General features: G+C 34.4%; 1 protein-coding gene across 17 annotated transcripts in view; it reads right to left on the bottom strand.

Annotated features, from left to right (window-relative positions):
* Window positions 1-23,316, bottom strand: part of LOC125683208 (liprin-beta-1-like) — a 77,261-nt gene that overhangs the window by 5,955 nt on the left and 47,990 nt on the right. For 8 of the 17 annotated variants that reach the window (XM_048924087.2, XM_048924089.2, XM_048924088.2 and 5 more), the window contains 13 exons: window positions 18,202-18,310; window positions 12,749-12,810; window positions 12,257-12,341; window positions 11,176-11,270; window positions 10,806-10,860; window positions 10,595-10,713; window positions 10,164-10,344; window positions 7,967-8,072; window positions 7,713-7,832; window positions 6,658-6,672; window positions 5,657-5,801; window positions 2,863-2,974; window positions 641-729 (listed from right to left, as the gene is read on the bottom strand). In XM_048924087.2, the coding sequence (XP_048780044.2) occupies window positions 641-729; window positions 2,863-2,974; window positions 5,657-5,801; window positions 6,658-6,672; window positions 7,713-7,832; window positions 7,967-8,072; window positions 10,164-10,344; window positions 10,595-10,713; window positions 10,806-10,860; window positions 11,176-11,270; window positions 12,257-12,341; window positions 12,749-12,810; window positions 18,202-18,310 (1,293 nt within the window). The remainder of the gene's footprint in view (window positions 1-640; window positions 730-2,862; window positions 2,975-5,656; window positions 5,802-6,657; window positions 6,673-7,712; window positions 7,833-7,966; window positions 8,073-10,163; window positions 10,345-10,594; window positions 10,714-10,805; window positions 10,861-11,175; window positions 11,271-12,256; window positions 12,342-12,748; window positions 12,811-18,201; window positions 18,311-23,316) is intronic. The other 9 variants (XM_056140828.1, XM_048924084.2, XM_056140826.1 and 6 more) reach the window with 6 other exon arrangements.

Here is a 23,316-nt window from a genome sequence, read left to right as displayed (position 1 = left end):
TATTGAGTGAGAATAATTCTGTTTCTGCTACATTGCTCATAAAGAGTATAAAATTTGCATTTATCTAAAAGGTACTTTTGACTTTACAAACTAGTTTGACATATACAAACACTTTGATATACAATGGGCTACATTATGTAAGCTATGTAAAAATTGCTCATCAATAATCAATTCTGCTAAACATAGGACAACTTACATACAAAATATTCTTTTAAAAAGAACTTCTCATTAAATTTCTATTCATATTTTGTTATACAATTCTTCCTCAACCTTAATGTAACATACATGTAACACACTGTCATCCCAAAAACCCAGCAAGTTTGTTAACCTTGAAAATCAAGCTGGTGCATGAAATCCAACTTTTGGCCTAATCATAACCCCTCTTTATATACATACAGCGCAACAAGGGTTTATCACATATCTTATCTGTATACAGCTGGTATAATCAGAAAACTGACATACAATTATTCATCATAGAAAAGATAAGATTCAGAGCTTCAGTCTCAAAACAAAATGCCAAAATCCAAAGGGGAAATGCCAAAATTACTTTGTCTTGACCACACTTTGATGGGAAACTATAACTGTGCAAGCAAAAATCGTTTCTTCAATGACACAGATTCGGTCCTCTTCTGAACCTTACCACAGTTAGATAGTGCAGCATCAGTCCGTCCACTCTGCCATCATAGAAATTATCCTTGTACTGCGGTAATCCAATATCATCCAACCAACCTGCAAAAGCAATGATAGACACACATAGTCACGATGCAGGTATATTGCAATCAATAATATTTCAAATACACTACAGATACCTGGTAAGAGAACAATTTTATACAGATTTTAAATCTTCAAATGTTTACACACTTCCTACATAAATTCAAAGAAAACATAAAACACAAGATGTATTTGTGAAACACTGATGCCCCCCATATGGCAGCAATAATTCTGGTACCACCCAAAAGGTTTTGTGACAAGGAATACACATGTGAAATATGAAAGCCCTATCAGTAACCATTCAAAAGTTATGGCCTAGGCTAAAGTTTATCATAAGTAGGTCACACCCCTAGGTAAAGGTCACGAGGTAAAAAATTCTGCTACCAAAAGAAAGGTCTTGTCACTAGGAATGCACATGTATGTAAAATATGAAAGCCCTATCACCATCCATTTAAAACTTATGGCCAAGGTTAAAGTTTATGCGGACAGAAAAAAACAGACAGACAGATAGATCAAAAACTATATGCCATTGAATCTCCAATTATGGGGGCATAACAATAACTAGCTGGTTCATGCCAAAAATGAGAATTTCCTGACAATCTACAGGTAACACAGTGGTAATCCACACTTTTTAGAGTAACAAAGTCATGATGGTCAACTTACAAGTAACCCAGTGATGATCGACACAGTGTGAGTAACCCAGTGATGATCGACACTGTGTGAGTAACCGAGTGATGGTCGACACTGTGTGAGAAACCTAGTGATGATCAACACTGTGTGAGAAACCTAGTGATGATCAACACTGTGTGAGAAACCGAGTGATGATCGACACAGTGTGAGTAACCGAGTGATGATCGACACTGTGTGAGTAACTGAGTGATGGTCGACAATGTGTGAGTAACCCAGTGATGATCGACACTGTGTGAGAAACCGAGTGATGATTGACACTGAGTAACCCAGTGATGGTCAACACTGTGTGAGTAACCTAGTGATGATTGACACTGTGAGTAACCGAGTGATGATCGACACTGTGTGAGAAACCGAGTGATGATTAACACTTTACGAGCGACCCAGTGGTGATTAACACTTTATGAGTAACCCAGAGATGATTGACACTGTGTGAGTAACCGAGTGATGATTAACACTTTACGAGCGACCCAGTGGTGATTAACACTTTACGAGTAACCCAGTGGTGATGAACACTTTACGAGTAACCCAGTGGTGATGAACACTTTACGAGTAACCCAGTGGTGATGAACACTTTACGAGTAACCCAGAGATGATTGACACTGTGTGAGTAACCCAGTGGTGATTAATGATCTAGTTATGATTAATATTTTATGAGTAATCTAGTGGTGGTCAATGCCATATGGGTAACCCAGTGATTATGAATACCTTATGAGTGACCCAGTAGTAATTTGTAACTCATGAGTAACCCAGTAATAATTTGTTACTCACGAGTGACCCAGTAATAATTTGTAACTTACCAGTAACCCAGTAGTAATTTGTAACTTACCAGTAACCCAGTAGTAATTTGTAACTTACCAGTTACCCAGTAGTAATTTGTAACTTACCAGTAACCCAGTAATAACTTGTACCTTACGAGTGACCCAGCAGTAATGTGTAACTTACAAGTAACACAGTAGTAATTTGTAACTTAAAAGTAACCCAGTAGTAATGTGTAACTTACAAGTAACCCAGTAGTAATGTGTAACTTATGAGTAACCCAGTAGTAATTTGTAACTTAAAAGTAACCCAGTAGTAATGTGTAACTTACAAGTAACCCAGTAGTAATGTGTAACTTATGAGTAACCCAGTAGTAATGTGTAACTTACAAGTAACCCAGTAGTAATGTGTAACTTACAAGTAACCCAGTAGTAATGTGTAACTTATGAGTAACACTGTAGTAATGTGTAACTTATGAGTAACACTGTAGTAATGTGTAACTTATGAGTAACCCAGTAGTAATTTGTAACTTACAAGTAACCCAGTAGTAATTTGTAACTTACGAGTGACCCAGTAATAATTTGTAACTTACAAGTAACCCAGTAGTAATTTGTAACTTACGAGTGACCCAGTAATAATTTGTAACTTACGAGTGACACAGTAGTAATTTGTAACTTACGAGTGACTCAGTAGTATATAACTTACGAGTGACCCAGTGGTGATCAAGGTCCTGTTTCTTGACTTTGCCAGTGCTGCTGATCTGTTGTAAGGCTAATTGAAGTTTCTTTCTGTGCAGAGGGTTCTTCACACCCAGCTCCTGTCAGAGAGATGTCTCAAAATTAATGATAAGCCTATGTATAAGTAATAAAATAGACTCCATTAACAACATAATGCAAGGGATCTCAGAAATAATTTGTTATATCATCATTCATTGTATCTTATTAATAACGATCCGAAAGTTCACTGTGAATTGTGTTGGTGATACCATCATCAATCCGTTTTCAGCATCAGTATTCATACATTGAATTTGCGAAGTTGTTTTTTTTTTTTTGTTATCATTGTTGTATGTGTTCTGCAGCAAGTTATCTACTAACGCTACACTATATTCCAAAGTGTTATAAATTCTTAAACTGCTGAATCACCAAAGTGTTATAAATTCTTAAACTGCTGTATCATCTAAGTTAAATCTGGGGGAGGAAATTTCAAACCCTAAATGAATTCATAAGCAAGGAAGTTGTCAACAAACAACAAAATGGTGCATAGCTTTTAATCTAATCAATTGATCAACATTGTTGAGACTAGTCACATTTGTGTTCTAGATAATAGCCCTTTTCTTTTCCAAAGCCATAGCTCTTAAAGCTGGGATAGAATGACATAAAAACAACTAGGGTTCCATTACACTGTTCTAGTCATTTAATTGGTGGGGCACAGTGTTACCTGGGCTTTACCTGTATATGGACATGCGAGATCAGCTGTGGTGATAACAGATTTCATCATATCCAATAACATGTTGTACAAGCGAACTTACATTTTACTTTGTCATAAGACAAATTTTGTTGTAAGGAATTACATTTTAACTGTCATTTTAATTAAGGGGGGGGGGGGGGTGGGGGGGGGGGGGGAAGACAAGTTCAAACCTAAAAATTATTTCGTTATATGTGACATTTGTATCCGACTGACAATCCGGAGATTATAATACCTAAGCTACATGTATATCAATAAATATTTAGATTAGAATTCAGACCGTCCATTCAAATTTGAGATGTTAGACCCCCCCCCCCCCCCCCCCCCCCCCCCCCCCATTGTGACCTTGACTCCTTGCATATCAGTTAAGACTATCTATTGTATTTTTCATTCTTCATAAAAGTCTTACCCAGTAATCATTTCTATACATATGTAAAACTTTGTACTACATGTACTAGCAAGGTGTTGGAACTGTACCATTGCCTGGAGCCATGATTCGAAACCTGAATCTGGTAATGTTTGCACATCATTTAGACAAGTTCCTGAGAAAAATATTTGACGGCTTTTCCTATACTTGTCTCTTCCTACAACAGACATTAGACTCTATCTAGGTTCTGTTATGCTTTTTGGAAGAGCATGAAATTTCTGTGTGGCATTCATTTTAATTTCTTCAATCAGCTGAGAAGTTTTCTGGTATGCAACAAAGAGGCTTATATGAAAACCAAGATGTGTTTGTGAAACACTGATGCCTCCATTTGGCAGCAACATAATTCTGGTACCAAAAGAAAATTCTTGTCACAAGGATGTGAAATGAGAAAGTCCTAGAACATTTCATCAAAAGTTTTGGCCAAGGTAAAAGTTCTTCAAAAGTTAATCAAATTGTAAGGTCATGAGGTCAAAAATTTTGAAAATGAAAGCATTCAAAAGTTATGACCAGGGTTAAAGATTTTCAAAAGTAGGTCAAACCCCAAGGTCAAGGTCACAAGGCAAAACATTTTGGTACCAATAGAAGGGTTTTGTCACAAGATATACACATATGAAATACGACAGCCATATCATGATCCATTCAAAAGTTATGGCCAAAGTTAAAGTTTCAGCAGACAAACTGACAGACCAAAAACTATATGCCTCAGAATTTCTTATTCCAGGGGCATAAAAATATCAAAAATTACTCACACTGTATTTATAGCCACATGTGTCATATATCAATGCATGTGTATTACTGCAATACTTAGGGGGATCATTTCAATTATTCATTTTGACATGTATGCTTTATATTACACATTTTTCACTAGAGAAACTTTAATTTATTTCCATTGTATGAAAAAATCAGCTGCACATGTTGCCATCCAGTATCTACATACACTGTATGTACGAGGTTTTCATTGGCAAGAAGGACTGATCTCAATCCCCTGAATTTGAATCGCAGAAGTCATTCTAAGTTTGAGTATGCAGAGACAGGGATGAAACTTACAAGTTCAACTACGTCAGTAATCCCGGAATATTTTGATTAATACACCTCAATATTAGTGATTACTATTTATAGTACTATAATTTGTGTATCTATGAATACATATATCCATACTATTGAGCACGCTTGTTTTTCATCAAATCACAATTCCTGTGTTTATAACGTCATTATCAAATAACATCATTATTTCGAAATCCACAGTTTGACATTTTTAACACCATCTTGATATTTCTGAACCGAACCCCCAGTAGCAGCAGTATCTTCTTCTTTCTAAACAAACATTTCTACAGAGGAACATTCCGTAGTGATCCTATCCGAATTCTTATCTATTTTACTTTGGTTGAGGGCATTCAGGTGTGTTCATCAACCCACAGATTCTTTATCCCAAGTTTGATTAACAATAGGACAAGTGGTGTTTGAGAAGAATTTGAAGATGTGAAAAAAAGTCTGAATACAGACAGGACACATAACTTTGATCAGAAAACTTCATTCAAGCCTTCACCAGAGAAGAGCTACATATAACAAAAAAAGAAATCAGCACATTTAATGTTAAGAATGTAAAACCTTTTCTAATTCATGTGCAGTGGCCCGTAAGAGTTGTTCCCCATTTTTGACCCATCTGCGACAGTCCATTAAGTACATATTGAGACCCATGTCATTCATCCATAAACACACTCTCTCACAATCCCATCGATTGAAAGGCATCTCGCTGAAAAATAGGCACAAAATATTCAATTTTGAAATGCTATAACCTGTATTATGAAATAACCAGGATAAACAAAACAATTTCACGTTTCAACATTTAGACATAAAAAGTCTAACTAAATAAAGAATATACTTGTAGGGGAAACAGAGTGGAAGAAAAGGTTAATGTATATATGTGGTTAAATAGAACATCACAGTACAATGTACCTAACTGTACAAACATGTATTCTCCACTCAGTTCCTAAATACACACTGAAAATACCGTGGGGTTTAATAGGACCAAAATTAAAGAGATCTTTGATTGCCCTTGCCCCTACTGTCAGAGTGAAATAAATCTCCCAAACTCAAAAGCTTTTCTCCGATCCTTTAATCATACGATTTCATTTACCAAACTTATCCAGAATTAGTAGGTACTTTTATCTCTGTGTTGTATTTCAGTTTCAAGCAAACAGGTTGTCTACACAGTTTAGAGACCATTTGGAGAAGCAGATGAGCATAAAGTAGAACATCATCAAAAAAAAAAGTTTGCTGTACGTTTCAGATCCAATCTATCAATATAGAGTCAGGAAAGGGCAGACAAAAATCTCTTTAGAGGTGGCCTTGATCATACGGATATCAAATGCAAGACAGATGGCTATTTATGATGAATTATTTCAATTCCTGCTGTACACTGATTTTTTTAGTTAGGCAGTTATCTAGTAGAACATTGGTAGAGTTGGTGTCAGAAAACCATGTACTATAACAAGCATGTCATTATACACTGATATACAGGGTGAATCAGTCCTGGCATACACTCATTAACTGGTTAGTACATCACAAATATCATACACACCAGTAGCAACCTCAAGTTGATACTTTACCTATTGTTATATAAGCTACAATCAGAAGAAAAGGACTGAATAATTACAAGCCATGTTGTATATGCTGCAAGTAAAAGAAACTTCATCCTTATTTATATATAGTCCATAAAGTGAAACTGGATTTTGTACTTCTACACCCCCCCCCCCACCCCCCCACTCCAAAAAATAAGAATAGATCAAAAATGAAAACACATGTATCACATTTCTAGGACATCATCTGATATGGTAAAATATTATTATTAGTAAGTCAACTAAGTTTGATCTGAGAAACTCCTATGACATAAAAGTAACGGTTCTAATTTCTTCATTATATTGATACGACTTTGTAAATTCTGATATGTGGGACATTTTATGACTTTAATTTTACATAAAGTAAAAATGCTAAAGCAACACAAGGACCAACTGATTCTTTGGGGGGAAAAATGAACAACATAATTATTTAAAAATGAAAACTGATGTGAACAATCATTGTCTTTATGAAACAAAAGGTTCCCATGATAGCTAACTCGTAATTAACCTTTGACCTCGGAGAATGATGTGATGCTTTAACCTTTACTACGTGAAAGTCTCTGCCTCTTATACATTTTTTAAAATACACATAGTTCAAATATATGGTCAGGTCTAATGATGTGAACAGGCAAACAGATAGACCATGTATAATATGTCTCAGCTATTTATCTTAAAGAAATAAAACATTCTTATCTTTGACTCAAGTATTTATTACTCAGCATTTGCATTCAAAATCATCAATCCCTAAGCTACTGTAGAATTCTTATTTTACTGGGGTCAAACTTTAATGGAGAAAAAAAAGGCCTGATTCTGGGAACTTGATTTCGTGGTGACATTCTTTTGATATTGTGGTTCAGATTCTATTGCGTATGGTGGATTTAAATGTTCATACCACAAAACAACAAAAATTAATAATTTTACATAACTTACATAATTCTATACATACACAACTTCTACAAGGGAAATAAAAGTACTGTTTCAAAGACTAGAAAATATTTCACAACATAATACCAATTATAGATCAGGTTAGAACAAATTCCACATACTCATTGCTCCGCACATCTCGAGACCAACCAAGTCGTGCTGTGGCAGTAGCTCTGACACCTCCCCTCCTGAACTGGTCTCTCTCACGTTCATGAAAATCTTGTGATCCACTCCTCTTTAATCTGTTAATACATGTACCAGATGTTTCATCTTTCACTTATTAGTTTATAGTGAATATATAATGTCAGAAATCAAGTAAACCAAAAGAATGAAATGTGCTTACACCCAACATTCATGTAAATAAGTGATGTCTTACTTTCCAAATAGTCCCCTGATGCCCTTTTTCTTTTTGACATCCGGAGGTCGAGATGATCCAACATGCTGTAACCCATCCTCATCATCTGTCACAATTTCGGTATTGGCTGTTGTTAAAATATCAAATTTCAAAGTCAGTCAGAGTGTACAAATGATTTCAGTTCTTCCCATAATCCTCTTTCACGCCTGTATTTTCTACATACTCGATTCAGATCTGCATTTATACCACCTAGATATTACTGCCCTATGTTAGTACTCGAGTACTGGTGTGTAAAACATTATAAAATCCATGATTTCATTAGATAATTTCTTGATTTCATTAAATAACTTTTTTTTCCTCTTTAATATAAATATTCATCATAAATCTATATTTCCGTAAAATAATTTGAAACAAATTGTGCATAAAATTTAACTTATTTATATTTCAAACAGTGACTGAGTGTATGTTTACTACTAGATACAGGTCATGCAAATCTATTGATTACACATTCAATACACGATATCATATTTCTATACTGAATATACCATGTACACAAATATAAAGGTCCTCTGTGATAAATTAATAAGTTTAAAAATCAAACAATAATTGATATTGTAATTTGATACATAAACAATGCATATTAAATCTCCCGGATTACCGATAACTGCATTAATATAAGCATCCCTCTCTTAAATAAAACAGGTCAACAGATCAAATTTCTGCAGGATAACTGAGATCTATCCAGTTTGTCCTTGTGAATAAGCTCTGGTAACAAAGACCTTTCCACTGAGGAATCTAGAATCACAGCATACATACAGATACATATTGTTAATGGTTAGAAACCTGGGCGATGTTAAGTTATATATAGTTATTACATCAAATTTACTGGCACATGCTGCAGGACATTTCCTAGTCTTTGATAAAGCGATGGTCTGATTTTTCAAGGAATTTGTGTGTATATGTGTATATACAAAGAAATGTATTGGAATTGTGGTACCTTTCATGCATCATCTGGAAGAATACTGAATTTTTAAATTTTAATTCAAAATTCTTATTTATCCAACTAATATCTAAACTTTATCTCTGGCCAAAAAATTGTTAACACACGATATGGAAAGTATCCATGAAAATAAATATTTTTGAAAAGGTTTTAAACTAAAACTCTCAAGTATATGGGGCCAATTCCTACATAAGAATACTCCTTTAAGTCAACATTCTTACAACTTAATCTCCTTTGCTCCAGTACTAAAATTTGTAAAATGACACCTTGTCTAAATAATAATTTCCTCAATCCTTCAATCCCTGTGACCATGACTTTCCCAAAACAACCTTCACGAGAGTCACGACACCTATTAATGCATGCTCCTATAATTCCAGATATACTATTTTCCAAATTAGATTTTCATGTTCCAACTCCAATGGTCTTATCACAATCACCTTGATTCCGAGTCATGGCAAAACCACTGGTATTATTAAAACAGCCTTTGATGTATGAATAATTAGTAACATTTCCATTTTCCAAAAGTTCTTTTATTCAGGTCCTCTCCTCATCAACAATTTTAACCTACGAGTGATGCACCAGGTAAGTGATTCAACAATCTCCACATATTTAAACATGTACTAACGATTCCTATAACATTGACCATGCCCACGGCTCAGGGTCATGATACACCCTTTGGTCATAAGGAGCCTGTATCTAGCATAAACTTAGACAACCTACGCATTCTAAAGTTATGGCACAGATAAGATTGTGTACTGCTAACTCCTCTGACCTTGTTGAAATGAAACTAGCTTTACTAGTGCAGGGTGATTATACACCCATAGCTCATGTAAACCTTTGTGTCCAGTATGAGCTGCCATAATCCTTGTAATATTTCAGGAAAAAACAAAGTCATTGAGGCATAAAATGTAGGTCAAATGCAGCATCACTTAAATAGAAGTGTGGTTGTATACCGTTTCTGAAGACATTGAACCCTGTCCTGACTCCCTGTATCGTCTAGAGAACTACTGAAAAATGGATCTGGTGTATGCTATCCACAACTTCGTTACTAGGGTGGGGGGTTTACAAATTGGCACCAGTTAACAGGCAGTTTGAGGGAGGTTTATGTGTGGTTCTGTTATGGAACAGATCCTGATACACTAGGAGAGTAATTGTTAGTGAGAACAGAGCATGCCAAGTGATAAACAAATTCAGGCATAATACTCATGTTCCCATCACCTAGGTTAGGAGCAGACGTGCTCCGTTTTCCTGTTTTGACACGTAGAAGGGCCTTTCCAAGTGCAGGGAAACCCCGAGACCTTCGAACCTCACTACCCTCACCCGGAAACGTACCAAAGCTAAGTGTACTCCCTCCGTTATGGTAACCCTCCGGTTCATTGTTGTTTATTGAGGATTTTTTCTGGAAAAAAAATTGACACGTTTTAACATTTACATGAATACGGCATGTTTTGTAGAAATCTTCTCTTATTTCAAGACATATTTTCATTCAATGATTATTCTGCATTTAAATCATGCAATACATTACACAATTAAGACAGATATTATGCTTCTGGTAAAAAGAAATTATATGCAGAAATGTACATGCCAGGTAACCGCAAAAGCATAACACCTGTGCTTGGAAATCTTTTTGTGACATAATAATGACCTACTTTTTGATTGTTGGGGGTGACATCCTCAGCACTGTTGGAGCGTTGTAGAGCTCGGCGAGATGACCCAGATAGGACGGTAACATTTCCTGTGCCAATGCCATTCTCTGGCAAAGAGTGCACTGATATAAGTAAATTGTGACTAAGTATGAGTACATATGTTGCATTTGTCTGAAGTTATCAAAAGAAGAAATTTCAGATTTCTGCATTTTACCTGGGGTGCTTGTTGCACTGGGATTCGGATAAGGCCTCTCTTTTCCATCTTCACTCTGCAGAAGAGAAAAACATTGTTGTGAGAAATACTTCCCCTACGAATTACTTAATCTTTATTTGATTTGATAAAATCAGCTACAGTGCAACAAGTAAGAGCGATTCATCATTTAGAAATTTTCAAATCCTTATCATATGGGAAACATCGCTTTTCAAAATAAACTCTGATTTTAGCAAGTTTTTATCTGCTTCAGTTTCACTGATTAAAAACCAAATACTAGCTTCAGTAGATGATTAATATTTTTTAAAAAAATCTTTACTGCTAAGTTAAATTTTTTTTCAACATTTAACAAAAGTCCTATATATTTTTTTACTTGTTGATCTCTAGGCACATTGTCACTCAGTGATGGGGTTGTGGAACTTGTCGAGCTGGTGTCATCCTCTGCATTTAAAATCATTTCTTCCAAAACTGTCAATAATAAAAAAAAAAATATATATTGAATATGACTAATTAGTAAACGTCAAAGCATTCTGAGAAAGCTCATTTTTCAGATGTTTATTAATGAGATTATCAAATGGTATTCATCAACTCCCACTCTGAGCTCACATATCATGTGCCTACGCTCATTATCACATCTTGCAACATTTTCACCAAAACCGTGAAGTTTTATTTTACATTTGAAAATACATGATGCATATGAAACCTATCAAATTTTAAAAACTTTATTTTCAGAGTCTTTATAAATACAACATGAGTAGGAGTTTTTATACTCTATTTTCTGCTGATAAGCAATGTGAAATTAACCTAGATGTACTGCTTCTGATATAAGAAATATTTCTGTTTATCTGACAATTCTATGGCAATATAAGATACAAGATATACATTTGTGCAAATTATTTAGACATGAATGCAGAGTAGACTTCTCAGATGTACACAGTTACATACATGTTTTTTCGGGATTGGATGCTGGAGTTTGTTTTTTGGGATTGGATGCTGGGTTTGGTCTGACTTATATATCAGAACTAATGATTTGACAAAACTCCAATAGCAATACAAAACCAAGAGGGTCTCCATCTCCCAAAGTAATCTTTCTATACCATCATTTGCTTTGTTACTCAAAGGAAAATCTTCCTTATGTACAATCCTGACAGAAGAGCTCCATGATGAACTCACAAGAAATAAGATCACTTGACAGAGAATGTTGAAGCTGCCAAATTTAATGGTTAAAACACTTGTGGATTCTGTCAAACTATGACTTAAGTTTGCTGCAATCTGTCCCAGCATAAATTACCTCCTCTAACAATCTTGATCCAAACAAACCAAAATAAAAAAAAAATAAACTGAATGCATGCCATTGCATCTTTACCATTTTGAGTATGCACACTGATCGCGTTAGATGTTAACAATGGTGGTAGTTGCCTATCCTAAAGACCTTGAAATTGAACCACCCTTACCCTTACGACCTTGGACCTGGACCACCATCTCCTCAATTTTCCTGTATCTTTTTAAAAGCCTTCGCAATTCTTCAATTCTTTTGTCCTGTGTAATACAATAATTTCTTGTAATCACATGCGTAAATTTAGGCTAAGCTTCTTTAAAGTCCCTGAGGTTAAAATAAGATCTTTTGTAATGCATTTTCCATGACAGTAACAATTAATCAAAGCTGTCATTATCAAATTGATTCTGCAACTTCTGAACTTTATCCAATACTTTGTCAAATTACCCATGTCTCCTACAATCACAATCTTAGATCTTACAATTAATATACAATAACAATCATCTGTTTACCTCTTCTATTTCCATCATTCATATTTCATGTGTCTTAATCATTATCCATTTTAAGCATCTTTGGTTACAAAATTTACCTCTTACAGTACAGATCAAACAAAGTACTATTGAACAGTAGCACTGTATTTGACAGGCTTTTACAATTCAACATCATTCACCTTTTCCTGATTAGAGAACATCAAAGCTTCCACTGCCTTCTTTAATTTTTCAACTTCATGTTCTGAAAACAAAAACAACATCTAAAGGTGCTATACAATTCAATCAAGAAGACAGGAGAATTCCCCACTGACAGCTCCATCTCATCCTTCACTGGAAACAGTCACCGAAGCTAAAACTTCACACAGAAAAGTTCAAATTAAGATACCATGTGATTGTTAATGTTAACAGAAGCAAATAAAGCATTATACAGCTTACAATTCCTTTGGATAAACATGATGATTCAATGTCAAGTTACAGGCAAGCAAAACTTTTGTGAAACCTTCCTAACAAGTCAGAATGAAGAAACCCTGTGCTGTGAGCGTTCTAGACGTCTGTGCAAGTAAATGTTAAAACCATGCCATGGAATAGGAATATTATATGTCACATTTAGTTACTAAGTCATGCAAAGAATTAAAAAAAAAAAAAAAAAAAAAAATGCATGCCATCATAAATGTCTCATTCCTCTCAGTCTGCTCCCCACAATTACACGGTGATACTTTACACCTCTAAAATCATGGCTGAAACTTTCCGTTACATCAACCTTAAATTTTGGAACCAATGAAATGACTATTTGCATTTGTTAAAGTCAATATCTAATAAGTCTAACTTCAATAAGATGCTGTATTGAATTATTCTTTTTCTTACTTTAAAGCTGTACATGTATATGCTCTAATCTTTGGATATTAACGTGGGAATAAAAAACGTGTTTTATATCAAGCCATACAAGTTCAACACTTAATGCAAATTATGCAATTTAACTCAATCAGATTTAAAAGTAATCTTGTTAATTTCCTTTTTAAATATGTATTCTCCGAGTCGGATAGTGAACGCCCATTTCGACATATTCATGATCACATGATGCTGCACACGGAATTTCGAATGTCAACAATTACATGGCGACATGAAAACGTGGACGGCCTGCAGGCTGTTGGCGGGACACATTCAGCGATAAAAGACCAGTCAGACAGGGTAGAGAGAACCACTTTGAGCAATGGAGAGGGAGTTCAATTTTATGTTTAACATGAAATCACCATTCAGTACAACTACATGTTGTAAACAAAATCCTCATCTCCCATGGTGTTTCTAATGATAGTTTTTGCCTTCCTTTGATCCTTTGAGCAGATATAGATATATGTATATATATATATATATATATATATATATATATATATATATATTATATATAAGTTGTTGAAATTGTCAAATTGTATCATTTTTCATACTAACAAAAATTCTGGTCTGGTTTTTTAACATCGAACAAAACATGGATTAATATAGCACATATACCTTTAAGCTGTCAAGTGAATTACAATGTACATTAAAAAGTGTAGCATTTTCAGAGTTTTTAATTCCAAATTGTGAAAAGTATGCCTAGTATTGATATTTTTTTTAATTATAAAGTCAATAACATTCCCATGTTCTCGTTTACATAAAACCTGTGAGCAATCAAGATCAGTTTCATTTGCTTGACAATCAAAAATCACCATATAATGCAGTTTTTCTTTATTATTCATTGACAAAATGTGGCAAAAAAGTCCATCTTTGACAACATTTTTCTCCAAATCAAGCTTCAAAAGACTCAATCTAAGAATGATGTCATTAAATGAATTTGTTTCTACAATTTCAGGAATCCATTCCATGGGCACCTTTCAATTAGTGCATCCTGACCCGAATACGAGTTTGTGATCATCATCCACAACAGAAATACAGAGAATTGATGTTTTTTCCTAATAATTTCAAGCCTTTTAAACATTCACAGATGAAATTCAACCACTGCAAATTAAGCAGTATAATTTCTGTTTACTAGCTATCTTCATTGAACATGTCATTTCCACATCACAAATGGAGTTTCGACTCAGTCACATCTCAGGATAACCAAAAAGTGTCACCATGTCAGACACAGATTTAAAGGTGCAATCTGCAATCCACTATGTGTTCACATGTAAGTGAATGAGACCACAGACCCTCCCTCCTTCCAAGCTTAACATTGAAATATATATATATATATATAAAAGAAAAAAAGATACACGAAGACGTTTAGTAAAGCTTTAGCGCTTTCATTTCAAATCTTCAGAAGCTTTACATTTGTAAAATGTAAATCTTCTGAAGATTTGAAATGAAAGCGTCAAAGCTTTACTAAATGTCTTTGTGTATCTTTTTTTCTTTTTTACCTATACTTTTACCGATCATTGCGAAAAGTAATTATTATCTATATATATATAATTCCAATGTTTATTTATTACAATTATTTTGATTGGATAAAAATAAAGCTAAATGAGAATTTACGCATTAATAAATCCAAAAATGCTATGACTTTGTATATATACGCACCTGAAAACAAACAAGAGATGTTTGTAAAACACATATGCCCCCCATGGTGCAAAATTGAAAAGGGTTATACACACACACATCATTTAATTGAGAGTAGTATCATCAATTCAAAATATTGAGCAGACAATATCTTCCTATGTCAAGAGTGGATTGACCATGTGACCTAAAAATCAATAGGGGTCATCAACTCCTGAAGATGTACCAGTGTACCAAGTTTGATGTCTGTCAAGCGAAGGGTTCTCAAGATATTGAACGGACAGTATATTCCTGTCTAGTGTGACCCTTGACCTTTGACCATGTGACCTCAAAATCAATAGTGGTCGTCTTCTCCTGAAGACGTATCAGTGTACCAAGTTTGATGTCTGTCAAGCAAAGGGTTCTCGAGATATTGAACGGACAGTATATTCCTATGTCCAGTTTGACCCTTGACCTTTGACCATGTGACCTCAAAATTAATAGGGGTCATCTTCTTCTGAAGATGTACTGGCATACCAAGTTTGATGTCTGTCAAGCAAAGGGTTCTCTAGACATTGAATGGTCAGTATATTCCTATGCCCAGTTTGACCCTTGACCTTTGACCTTATGACCTCAAAATCAATAGGGGTCATTTACTCCTTAGGATGTACCAGTGTGCCAAGTTTGATGTCTTTCAAGCAAAGGGTTCTCAAGATATTGAGCGGACATTATATTCCTATGTCCAGAGTAGATTGACCCTTGACCTTTGACCTGAAAAACAATAGGGATCCTCTTCTACTCATAACTAACCCACATATGAAATATCATTATCATCAAGTGAATGGTTCTCAAGATATTGAGCGGACAACATATGGTCTACAGACCGACTGACCGACCGACAGGTGCAAAACAATATGCCCCCTCTTTTTCAAAGGGGGGGGGGCATAATAACATAGTGCAGGGAAACTATTCAATTTTCTATAATTGATAATACAGGGAACGAATTGGAATTATAAGAATCAGCATTCATATGTAAACTCCGGACATTTTACTCACAAACTTAACATAAAGTGCTTCACACTTTTATTTAGTTTGTGAGTAAAATGTCCAGAGTTTACACATTGACAAATTCTTCAAAAAGAATGTTTAATCCTATAATATCATAGAAAAAATTGTCTATTTGAAAAAGGATTATGACTTTCAATAACAGACAACAGCAAACAAACAGTGAAGATTCTGTTTTAAATGAACTACATGTTTATCGTGTGTCAGATCTAGAGATGTCATGATCTACATGTATAATATATGTGTCAGATCTAGAGATGTCATGATTTACATGTATAATATATGTGTCAGATCTAGAGATGTCATTAGGTAAAAGTTTAATGCAAGTTTTGCAATAACTATTGTTTTGTTTCCATGGTGATTGCTTCATCACAATGATAAGCCATTGGATGTCTATTAAACAAAACAGCAAATTATGCACGTAATTTTCTTGCATGACATTAAAACTTGATCAGAGAATGCGGCGGATTGATAGACATATATACAAAGAAAGATCTTCACGATATCTTCCACGGTATCTTATACAGGAAAAGATAAAGAAAAAACAAAAGATTCCTTTCAATGTCAAACTACAAAATACATTTTCAAAACATCAGTAATGTTCAAAAGCAGAAAATGCAGGTCAACTAGTGAAATAGAAGATAAAAAGAACATGTCTACTGATGAGGTTATCATAATGATAACAACAGATGTCGTGACTTCCTGCCTGTAAAAAGACGGCAACCTTAGAGAATCTTCTGAAGCTGTAGCTTATCACACAGCAGAAAATGTCTGCAGGATCTATGTAAGAAAATTTATGATATCATAACAAACTCCATTCCCTGCTTAAAAAGATGAGTTTTTTACAGATAGGCCTGACAAGCAAGAGGATAAGGAATTACCAGAGCTTTAACTGTGTATAACACAACTGCCTGTCTGAGTGATGGGTATGTGAATTTTGAGATATAGAAACTTATCCGTATACATAATCTAATGGGTTCAAGAACAGCCATTTTTACACTGAATTTATTCCCTCTTGTGCCATGATGTATCTTAAAGCAGGCTATAAATACACTACTATAAATTCATTTGTGCCATCCCTTACACCTCATACTGTGATATTTCCTGAGGACTTTTGTTCAGTGTTAATTATCAATAATACCACTTCCTTGTGCAGAACTGATCAAAATTACAATTGAATCATTAAATATTGAAGTAAAATTTTCACGTTGGTAATCAGTACTGTGCATAATAATGATTAACAAATGATAATTACATGCAACAGAAGCACAATATGGCCATTAAACACTAATTGCTTTAAAACCATTCAAGAGTTTGAATTTCAGCTGCTGAAATTTTACCCTGTCCATTGGTGGACCAATTCTCAAGAGGTCTCAAACTAAAATTGTGTTAGCAATGAAAAAACAGTTAGTGTGGACAAAAAAGTATCAAAGGGAATCTAAATACCCACAGTTCAACTGCCACTTGTCTGGATAATAAAAAGTATGATTAAAAACTAATCATGACAAAAATTCAGCTTTTTGATGAATATCCAAAAGAATCAGATTTCAAAAGATAATTATGCAATATAAACCAACTCAAAGATAAACAGATGGCAGTTGCTATTGGACAAAAATTTAGGAACCGTAAACCAAATGGAAGAGGTGATGTCTTACGTTTGCGCATAAGTCTATCTAAAGTTTTTTCTCGGTCTACAGATTTCTCTAGATGGCATATTGAAGATTCTCCTGCAAACAAACTTCAAAAGCTAGCTTTCTGTGGAGATGTTTAATCAAAGAGCTTGATTATTCTGGATCATTCGACAATGCAAAATGTGTAGTGTGTATTAGAAGAACTGTATGTGATATAAAATATGGCTGTTTTTTCATGAAAACTTGGTGGAGGAACAATTTTAAAAAAGTACCATGCAAATTCAAATTTAGTGCAAGTATAGAATATACTAGTGACCCCAAAAAACATTTCCATCAATATTATTTGTTAATACTTAACATACATGTTACAAAGTAGCAAAACTGTTTGAAAGTAAGCAAAGAAATGCAAGATATTCCAGTGTTCAACTAACCACTTGAATCAGGAGTTGAAATTGTACCATTCTTCAACAGCTTTTGTCTAAGCTCATTGATTTCTGCATCTTTCACAGCTAATCTGGACTCTAATTCTTTTGCATGTCTCTGGAAATAAACCAGGAATAATTAATTCATTGTTTATCTAGAACAAGAATAATCTTCACATTGTTTTGACACTGGTCTGCTTCATGACAATATAACATGCTATGCTATGATCCATCTAAAGATGCAGAATTTGCATCCATTGATCAGCATACATTGCTTTGTAGAATCTTGTTCAATGTGTTATCAATTAAATATTAATAGCAAAGCCATTCTAAGATGTATAGACAAAAATATTGCAAGTCCTATGAAAATCATAAATATGTAATTTTTTCAGAAGCTCATGAAAAACATGAAGACATAAGATTAAAACAACTTAAGAAGAACATGAAGATACAGGATTAAAATAACTCAAGAACAAGAGGCCCATGGACCACATTGCTCACCTGAGTCATGAAGACGTTGGATTTAAAGAAAATACTCACAGGCCTTAACAGTCACCTGAATACCATAGTCCATACATAGACCTGTCAGGGAGTCTCGTATTTGCATTTAAGCCTCATTCCGGAGTCTTTTGTTCACTGATTTATGATCTTTATAAATACATGTATGCATACAATATCCATATAATTACAACAGAAAGAAAGATGAAGTTTGAAGCATTGAAATCATCCTTAATTCAATCCCCCCACCCTTCCCCCATGTCTGAGAGTACTGTAGAGCAGATTTTTCTAAGATTTAATACATTTTTACTAGAGAGCCATATTGGACTCATCCTAGACACTGAAACCCTGACCAAGGGGACCTGAAAGTCACAATTTTGGTAAAGGACTTCATGGATATTGTAATGATGCATTATGTTAAAAATTTGGCTTTTGTTATTGTTGTTGTTGTTGCAGTTTTGGCCCCACCCATGAGACCCTACGGGAGCTAAGATCGTAAATTTTACATTCCTCTTATCCTAAAAAAGCTTCACACCACAAATGGAAACATTGGCCTTGTAGTTTTCAAGAAGTTAAAAAAGGAAACATTGTTAACAGACGATGCAAGATGATCTGACTGACAAAGACCAACGACAATAGGTCACCTGAGTGATTCGTGTGACCTATTAAAAGCTATAAAGTCTGTCACCAATCACCTAAGAACAAGATGTTTAATTGATCAAGCCTTTAGAAGCAGACCAGTAAGAGAGAGGTGCCACACCATTACAAGACCTATTATGAGGTGGTATAAAAGATCCAGAGAAACAAAATTGTCAGAGCACACCTGTTTACCTGATAATTAATATCACATTGCAAGTACATGCATTAAGCCTCTTAATTAGCCCATTAAATGTGCACCAGAAACAGCACACAGTAGAAAACTACCGCTGTCCTAATGGGACTGACACTGTAAGCACATTAAGCGGTTTGCTCATTACTATACATGAACTAGAACTCAAATACACATTTGGCAAGAATTTAGTGATATACTTGACTTACTGGAAGTTCCATTTCAATAAGAGAGCTAAGAACAAGATGTGTTTGTGAAACACTTATGCCTCTGGATTACAACATTTTGGTAAATATCAGAGGTAAATTTCAAGGCCACTACATCAACAACTTTAGTACCAATGGGAAGGTCTTCTCAAAAGAAATGCACATGCTAAATATAAAAGCAGTGTCTTATTATTTAACAGATGTGGCTTAAATTAGACTTTTCTAAAAGTAGGTCAAAGGTCAATGTTAAGGTCAGCAGGTCAAACATTTTGGTGTAAATGGAAAGGTCTTGCCACAGTGAATAATACATACTAAATATGAAAGGTCTACCTATTATGGTGTAAAAGATATGACCAAGGTTAAAGGTTTTTTTTGCCACAGACAGACAGACCAAAAACTAGGTCTTCAATTCCGGGGACATAAAAATACAATGACAAATGTAATGCAACCAACATTTAGAGTACTCTCTGTGGGACACAATATAGCATCTGGACCATCCATGAGACATAGTAAAAATAGATGTACCATATGATGTAGTTTGGTATGTATTTTGCTTGTGATAAGCTGGGAACAGACCCAAATGCTATCCAAACCAGTCACTTAACCATAAATGTAACTCAGACCCGAATCAGCTGATTCTAACCCAAAATGCATTCCAGGTGATGAAATTTTATTTGTACAAACCAAATTGTCCAAAAATCTTATTATCACACATTCATATTCTAAAATATTTTTTTTTATTCAAAATGACATCATACAGTACTTATCCAAAACAATTGAGGGAAACCCCAGATTTGGAACAAGAGGCCCACAGGCCTTATCAGTCACCTGAGTACTAGCGAAAAAGTATCACTACTCCCAAGGGCTATGAAATCTAGAAAAAATTTCCTGTTCTGAATATCTAAGCTAAATTCTAATGTTCAGCAACAGTATAAAACAAGATGTGTTCTTAAAACTTCAATGCCCTCAAAACTGCATACACTGATGAAAGGCTTTACATAATATAATAGGTGTATTAACATTAAAACATTAAAAGATATGACTAATTTGGACCCATCCTAGAGTCAAAACCCTGGGTTGTAAAATTCACCATTTTTTGTACATCCTTTTCTGCTATTCCTAAGTATGCATTTAGATTTTATAAAGTATCAGCAAACTTAAACATAAATACAATATACTAAGTTTGGCCCCACCCTGGGGTCAGAACCCCTACCCCGGGGATCATCAAATTTACAATTTTGGTAACATCCTACCTGCTCTTTCTAAATATCCATTTTATAGTTTCAATTTAGTCGGCTAAAACACAATCAGGGTGGAAATTACTACTAACCTAATATGGAAGCAGATACCTTTTTTGTTTTAATAGATACAGTTTCAAGAATAACACCACTGCAATGTAGACACTTTCAGCTTTCCAAAACAGTATAACATTAAGTACTTTGCATCATTTTGTAACCAAAAAAGTTGGTTAAATTGAAAATTATACATAATTTTGAGGGTGTGATTTGTGTCAAATTTGATTGAATGTATTTGTACAGATTATTTGCTTGGTCAAACACAAGAATTAACATGTATTCAAATTCTTACCTTAGTATCAAAAACTACTTTATACACTTTCTTTTGAAATTTACTGAACAGTTTCAGATTTGGTTGAAAAATAACAAAATAACAGAAGAATCGTATCAGCACCTAAGCGTGATATTTTAAAACTTTTCAGGGTTAAAGGTATACTTTGCTTAAAATATTGTATATGGTCATATATATGGCAACCAATTTACAAGTATATTTCAGGTATGACATCTATCAACAAGTTAATTCCATTGAATATTTATTCCTTTGTATCAGATAATTGTAACTTAGTGTGCCAAAGTGTTCACTTTTTATAGAGTTCTTAGCCCTATTATTTAGGAAGGATGGCTTTGAAAACATTAATTGATGAAAAAGAATATATTTTAATTTTTATTTTTCAGGACTTAGAAAAGTAATATTACAAAGAGTTTTGTAGAAAACTGACGAACAGTAAAATACCAGAAACATAATCACAATATTGTGTACAGAGTAGAGTCTGTAGCCATATAAACTTAAATGAATGAATTACAATATTCAGAAACTTTGTTCTTGTCCCAATTTTTCTAGAATTATGTAATAAGCCAATTAACTGCTCACTGAAGGTATGAAATTCAGACTAAAAAACACAATATATAATGATTTCTATGATATTATAATTTCAATTACCATTACAAGGATTTAAAAACAAAACTAATTTTGCAAGGAAGTTAATAATAATAAGTTATATTATAAATGAAATAAGTTTTAATTTGTCTCATAACAACAAAAAGAATCATTAATAGGTTTCAAAATATATCCACTTTTAAGAAAATAAGTGTAACACTTGATATCTCATTGTGACTCAAAATAGTCCACCCTGAGTGTGTTTTAGCCAAGTATCAATAACACTAAAGAAGATGCTATTTTTGAAAGTGTTTTAAAAATTGTTAAATTTTTGGCAGTTTTTGCCCTGCCCCTAAGGCCACAGGGGTGCAGGAATCCTGTTTACAATTTTTGTCCCCCTTGTTCCATAGATACTTCATACGAAATTTGAAAAGAATTGGAATGAGATAGTTATCAAAAAGTTAAAAATTTCTATTGTTCAAACATTAACTAACTGACTATTTTGGCCCCATCCTAATACCAAACCCCTACCTCTGGGATCATAAAATTTATAATTTTGGTGAAGGACTCTTTCTAAAAATCCATTTAGTTTCAATTTAGTATCAATAACACTAAAGAAGATGTTATTTAAGTGTTTTACACATAACCACTATACAGTAAGTTTGGTCCTGCCCTGGGGTCAGAAGAACCCCTACCCCAGGGATCATGAAATTTACAACTTTGGTAGAGGTCTTCCTGCTCTACATCACTATGCATTTAGTTTTTCTTAAACATGTGCGTTTGTAGAGAAGAAGATTGATGAAAATAGTTAAATTTTTGGCAGTTTTTGCCCTGTTCCTAAGGCCCCAGGGGTGCAGGAATCCTGAAATTTACAGTTTATGTTCCCCTTGTCCCAAAGATGCTTCAACCAAATTTGATTTCTATTGTTCACACATTTTTAAAATAACTGACCATTCTGGCCTCATCCTGATACCAAAACCCCTACCCCTAGGTTCATAAATTTACAATTTAAGTAAAGGACTATCTGCTCTTTCTAAATATTCATTTAGTTTCAATAGCACTAAAGAAGATGTTATATTTAAGAGTTTTACACAAACACTATATACCAAGTTTGGCCCCACCCAGGGGTCAGAACCCCTACCCCAGGGGTCATGAAATTTATAATTTTGGTAGAAGCTTCCTTGCTCATCATTGCTATGTACTCACTTTCTCTGCTAGGTGCCCATGAGTAAAGAAAAAGATTTTTGAAGAAATACATAAATTTTACAGTTTTTACCCCAAAATTAAGACCTCTTAAGGATGGGGGGGGGGGGGGGGGGGGGGTCGGTCATGAAATTTACAATTTCTGGTCTTCTCCTACAGATGCTACACACCAAATTTGGTCAAGATTGACCCAGTACTTTCTGGGAAGAAGTTATT

The sequence above is a fragment of the Ostrea edulis genome, chromosome 6 (genome assembly GCF_947568905.1).
Source record: "Ostrea edulis chromosome 6, xbOstEdul1.1, whole genome shotgun sequence".
Taxonomy (NCBI): Eukaryota; Metazoa; Mollusca; class Bivalvia; order Ostreida; family Ostreidae; genus Ostrea; species Ostrea edulis.
This window is presented reverse-complemented; position numbering and strand designations above follow the sequence as displayed.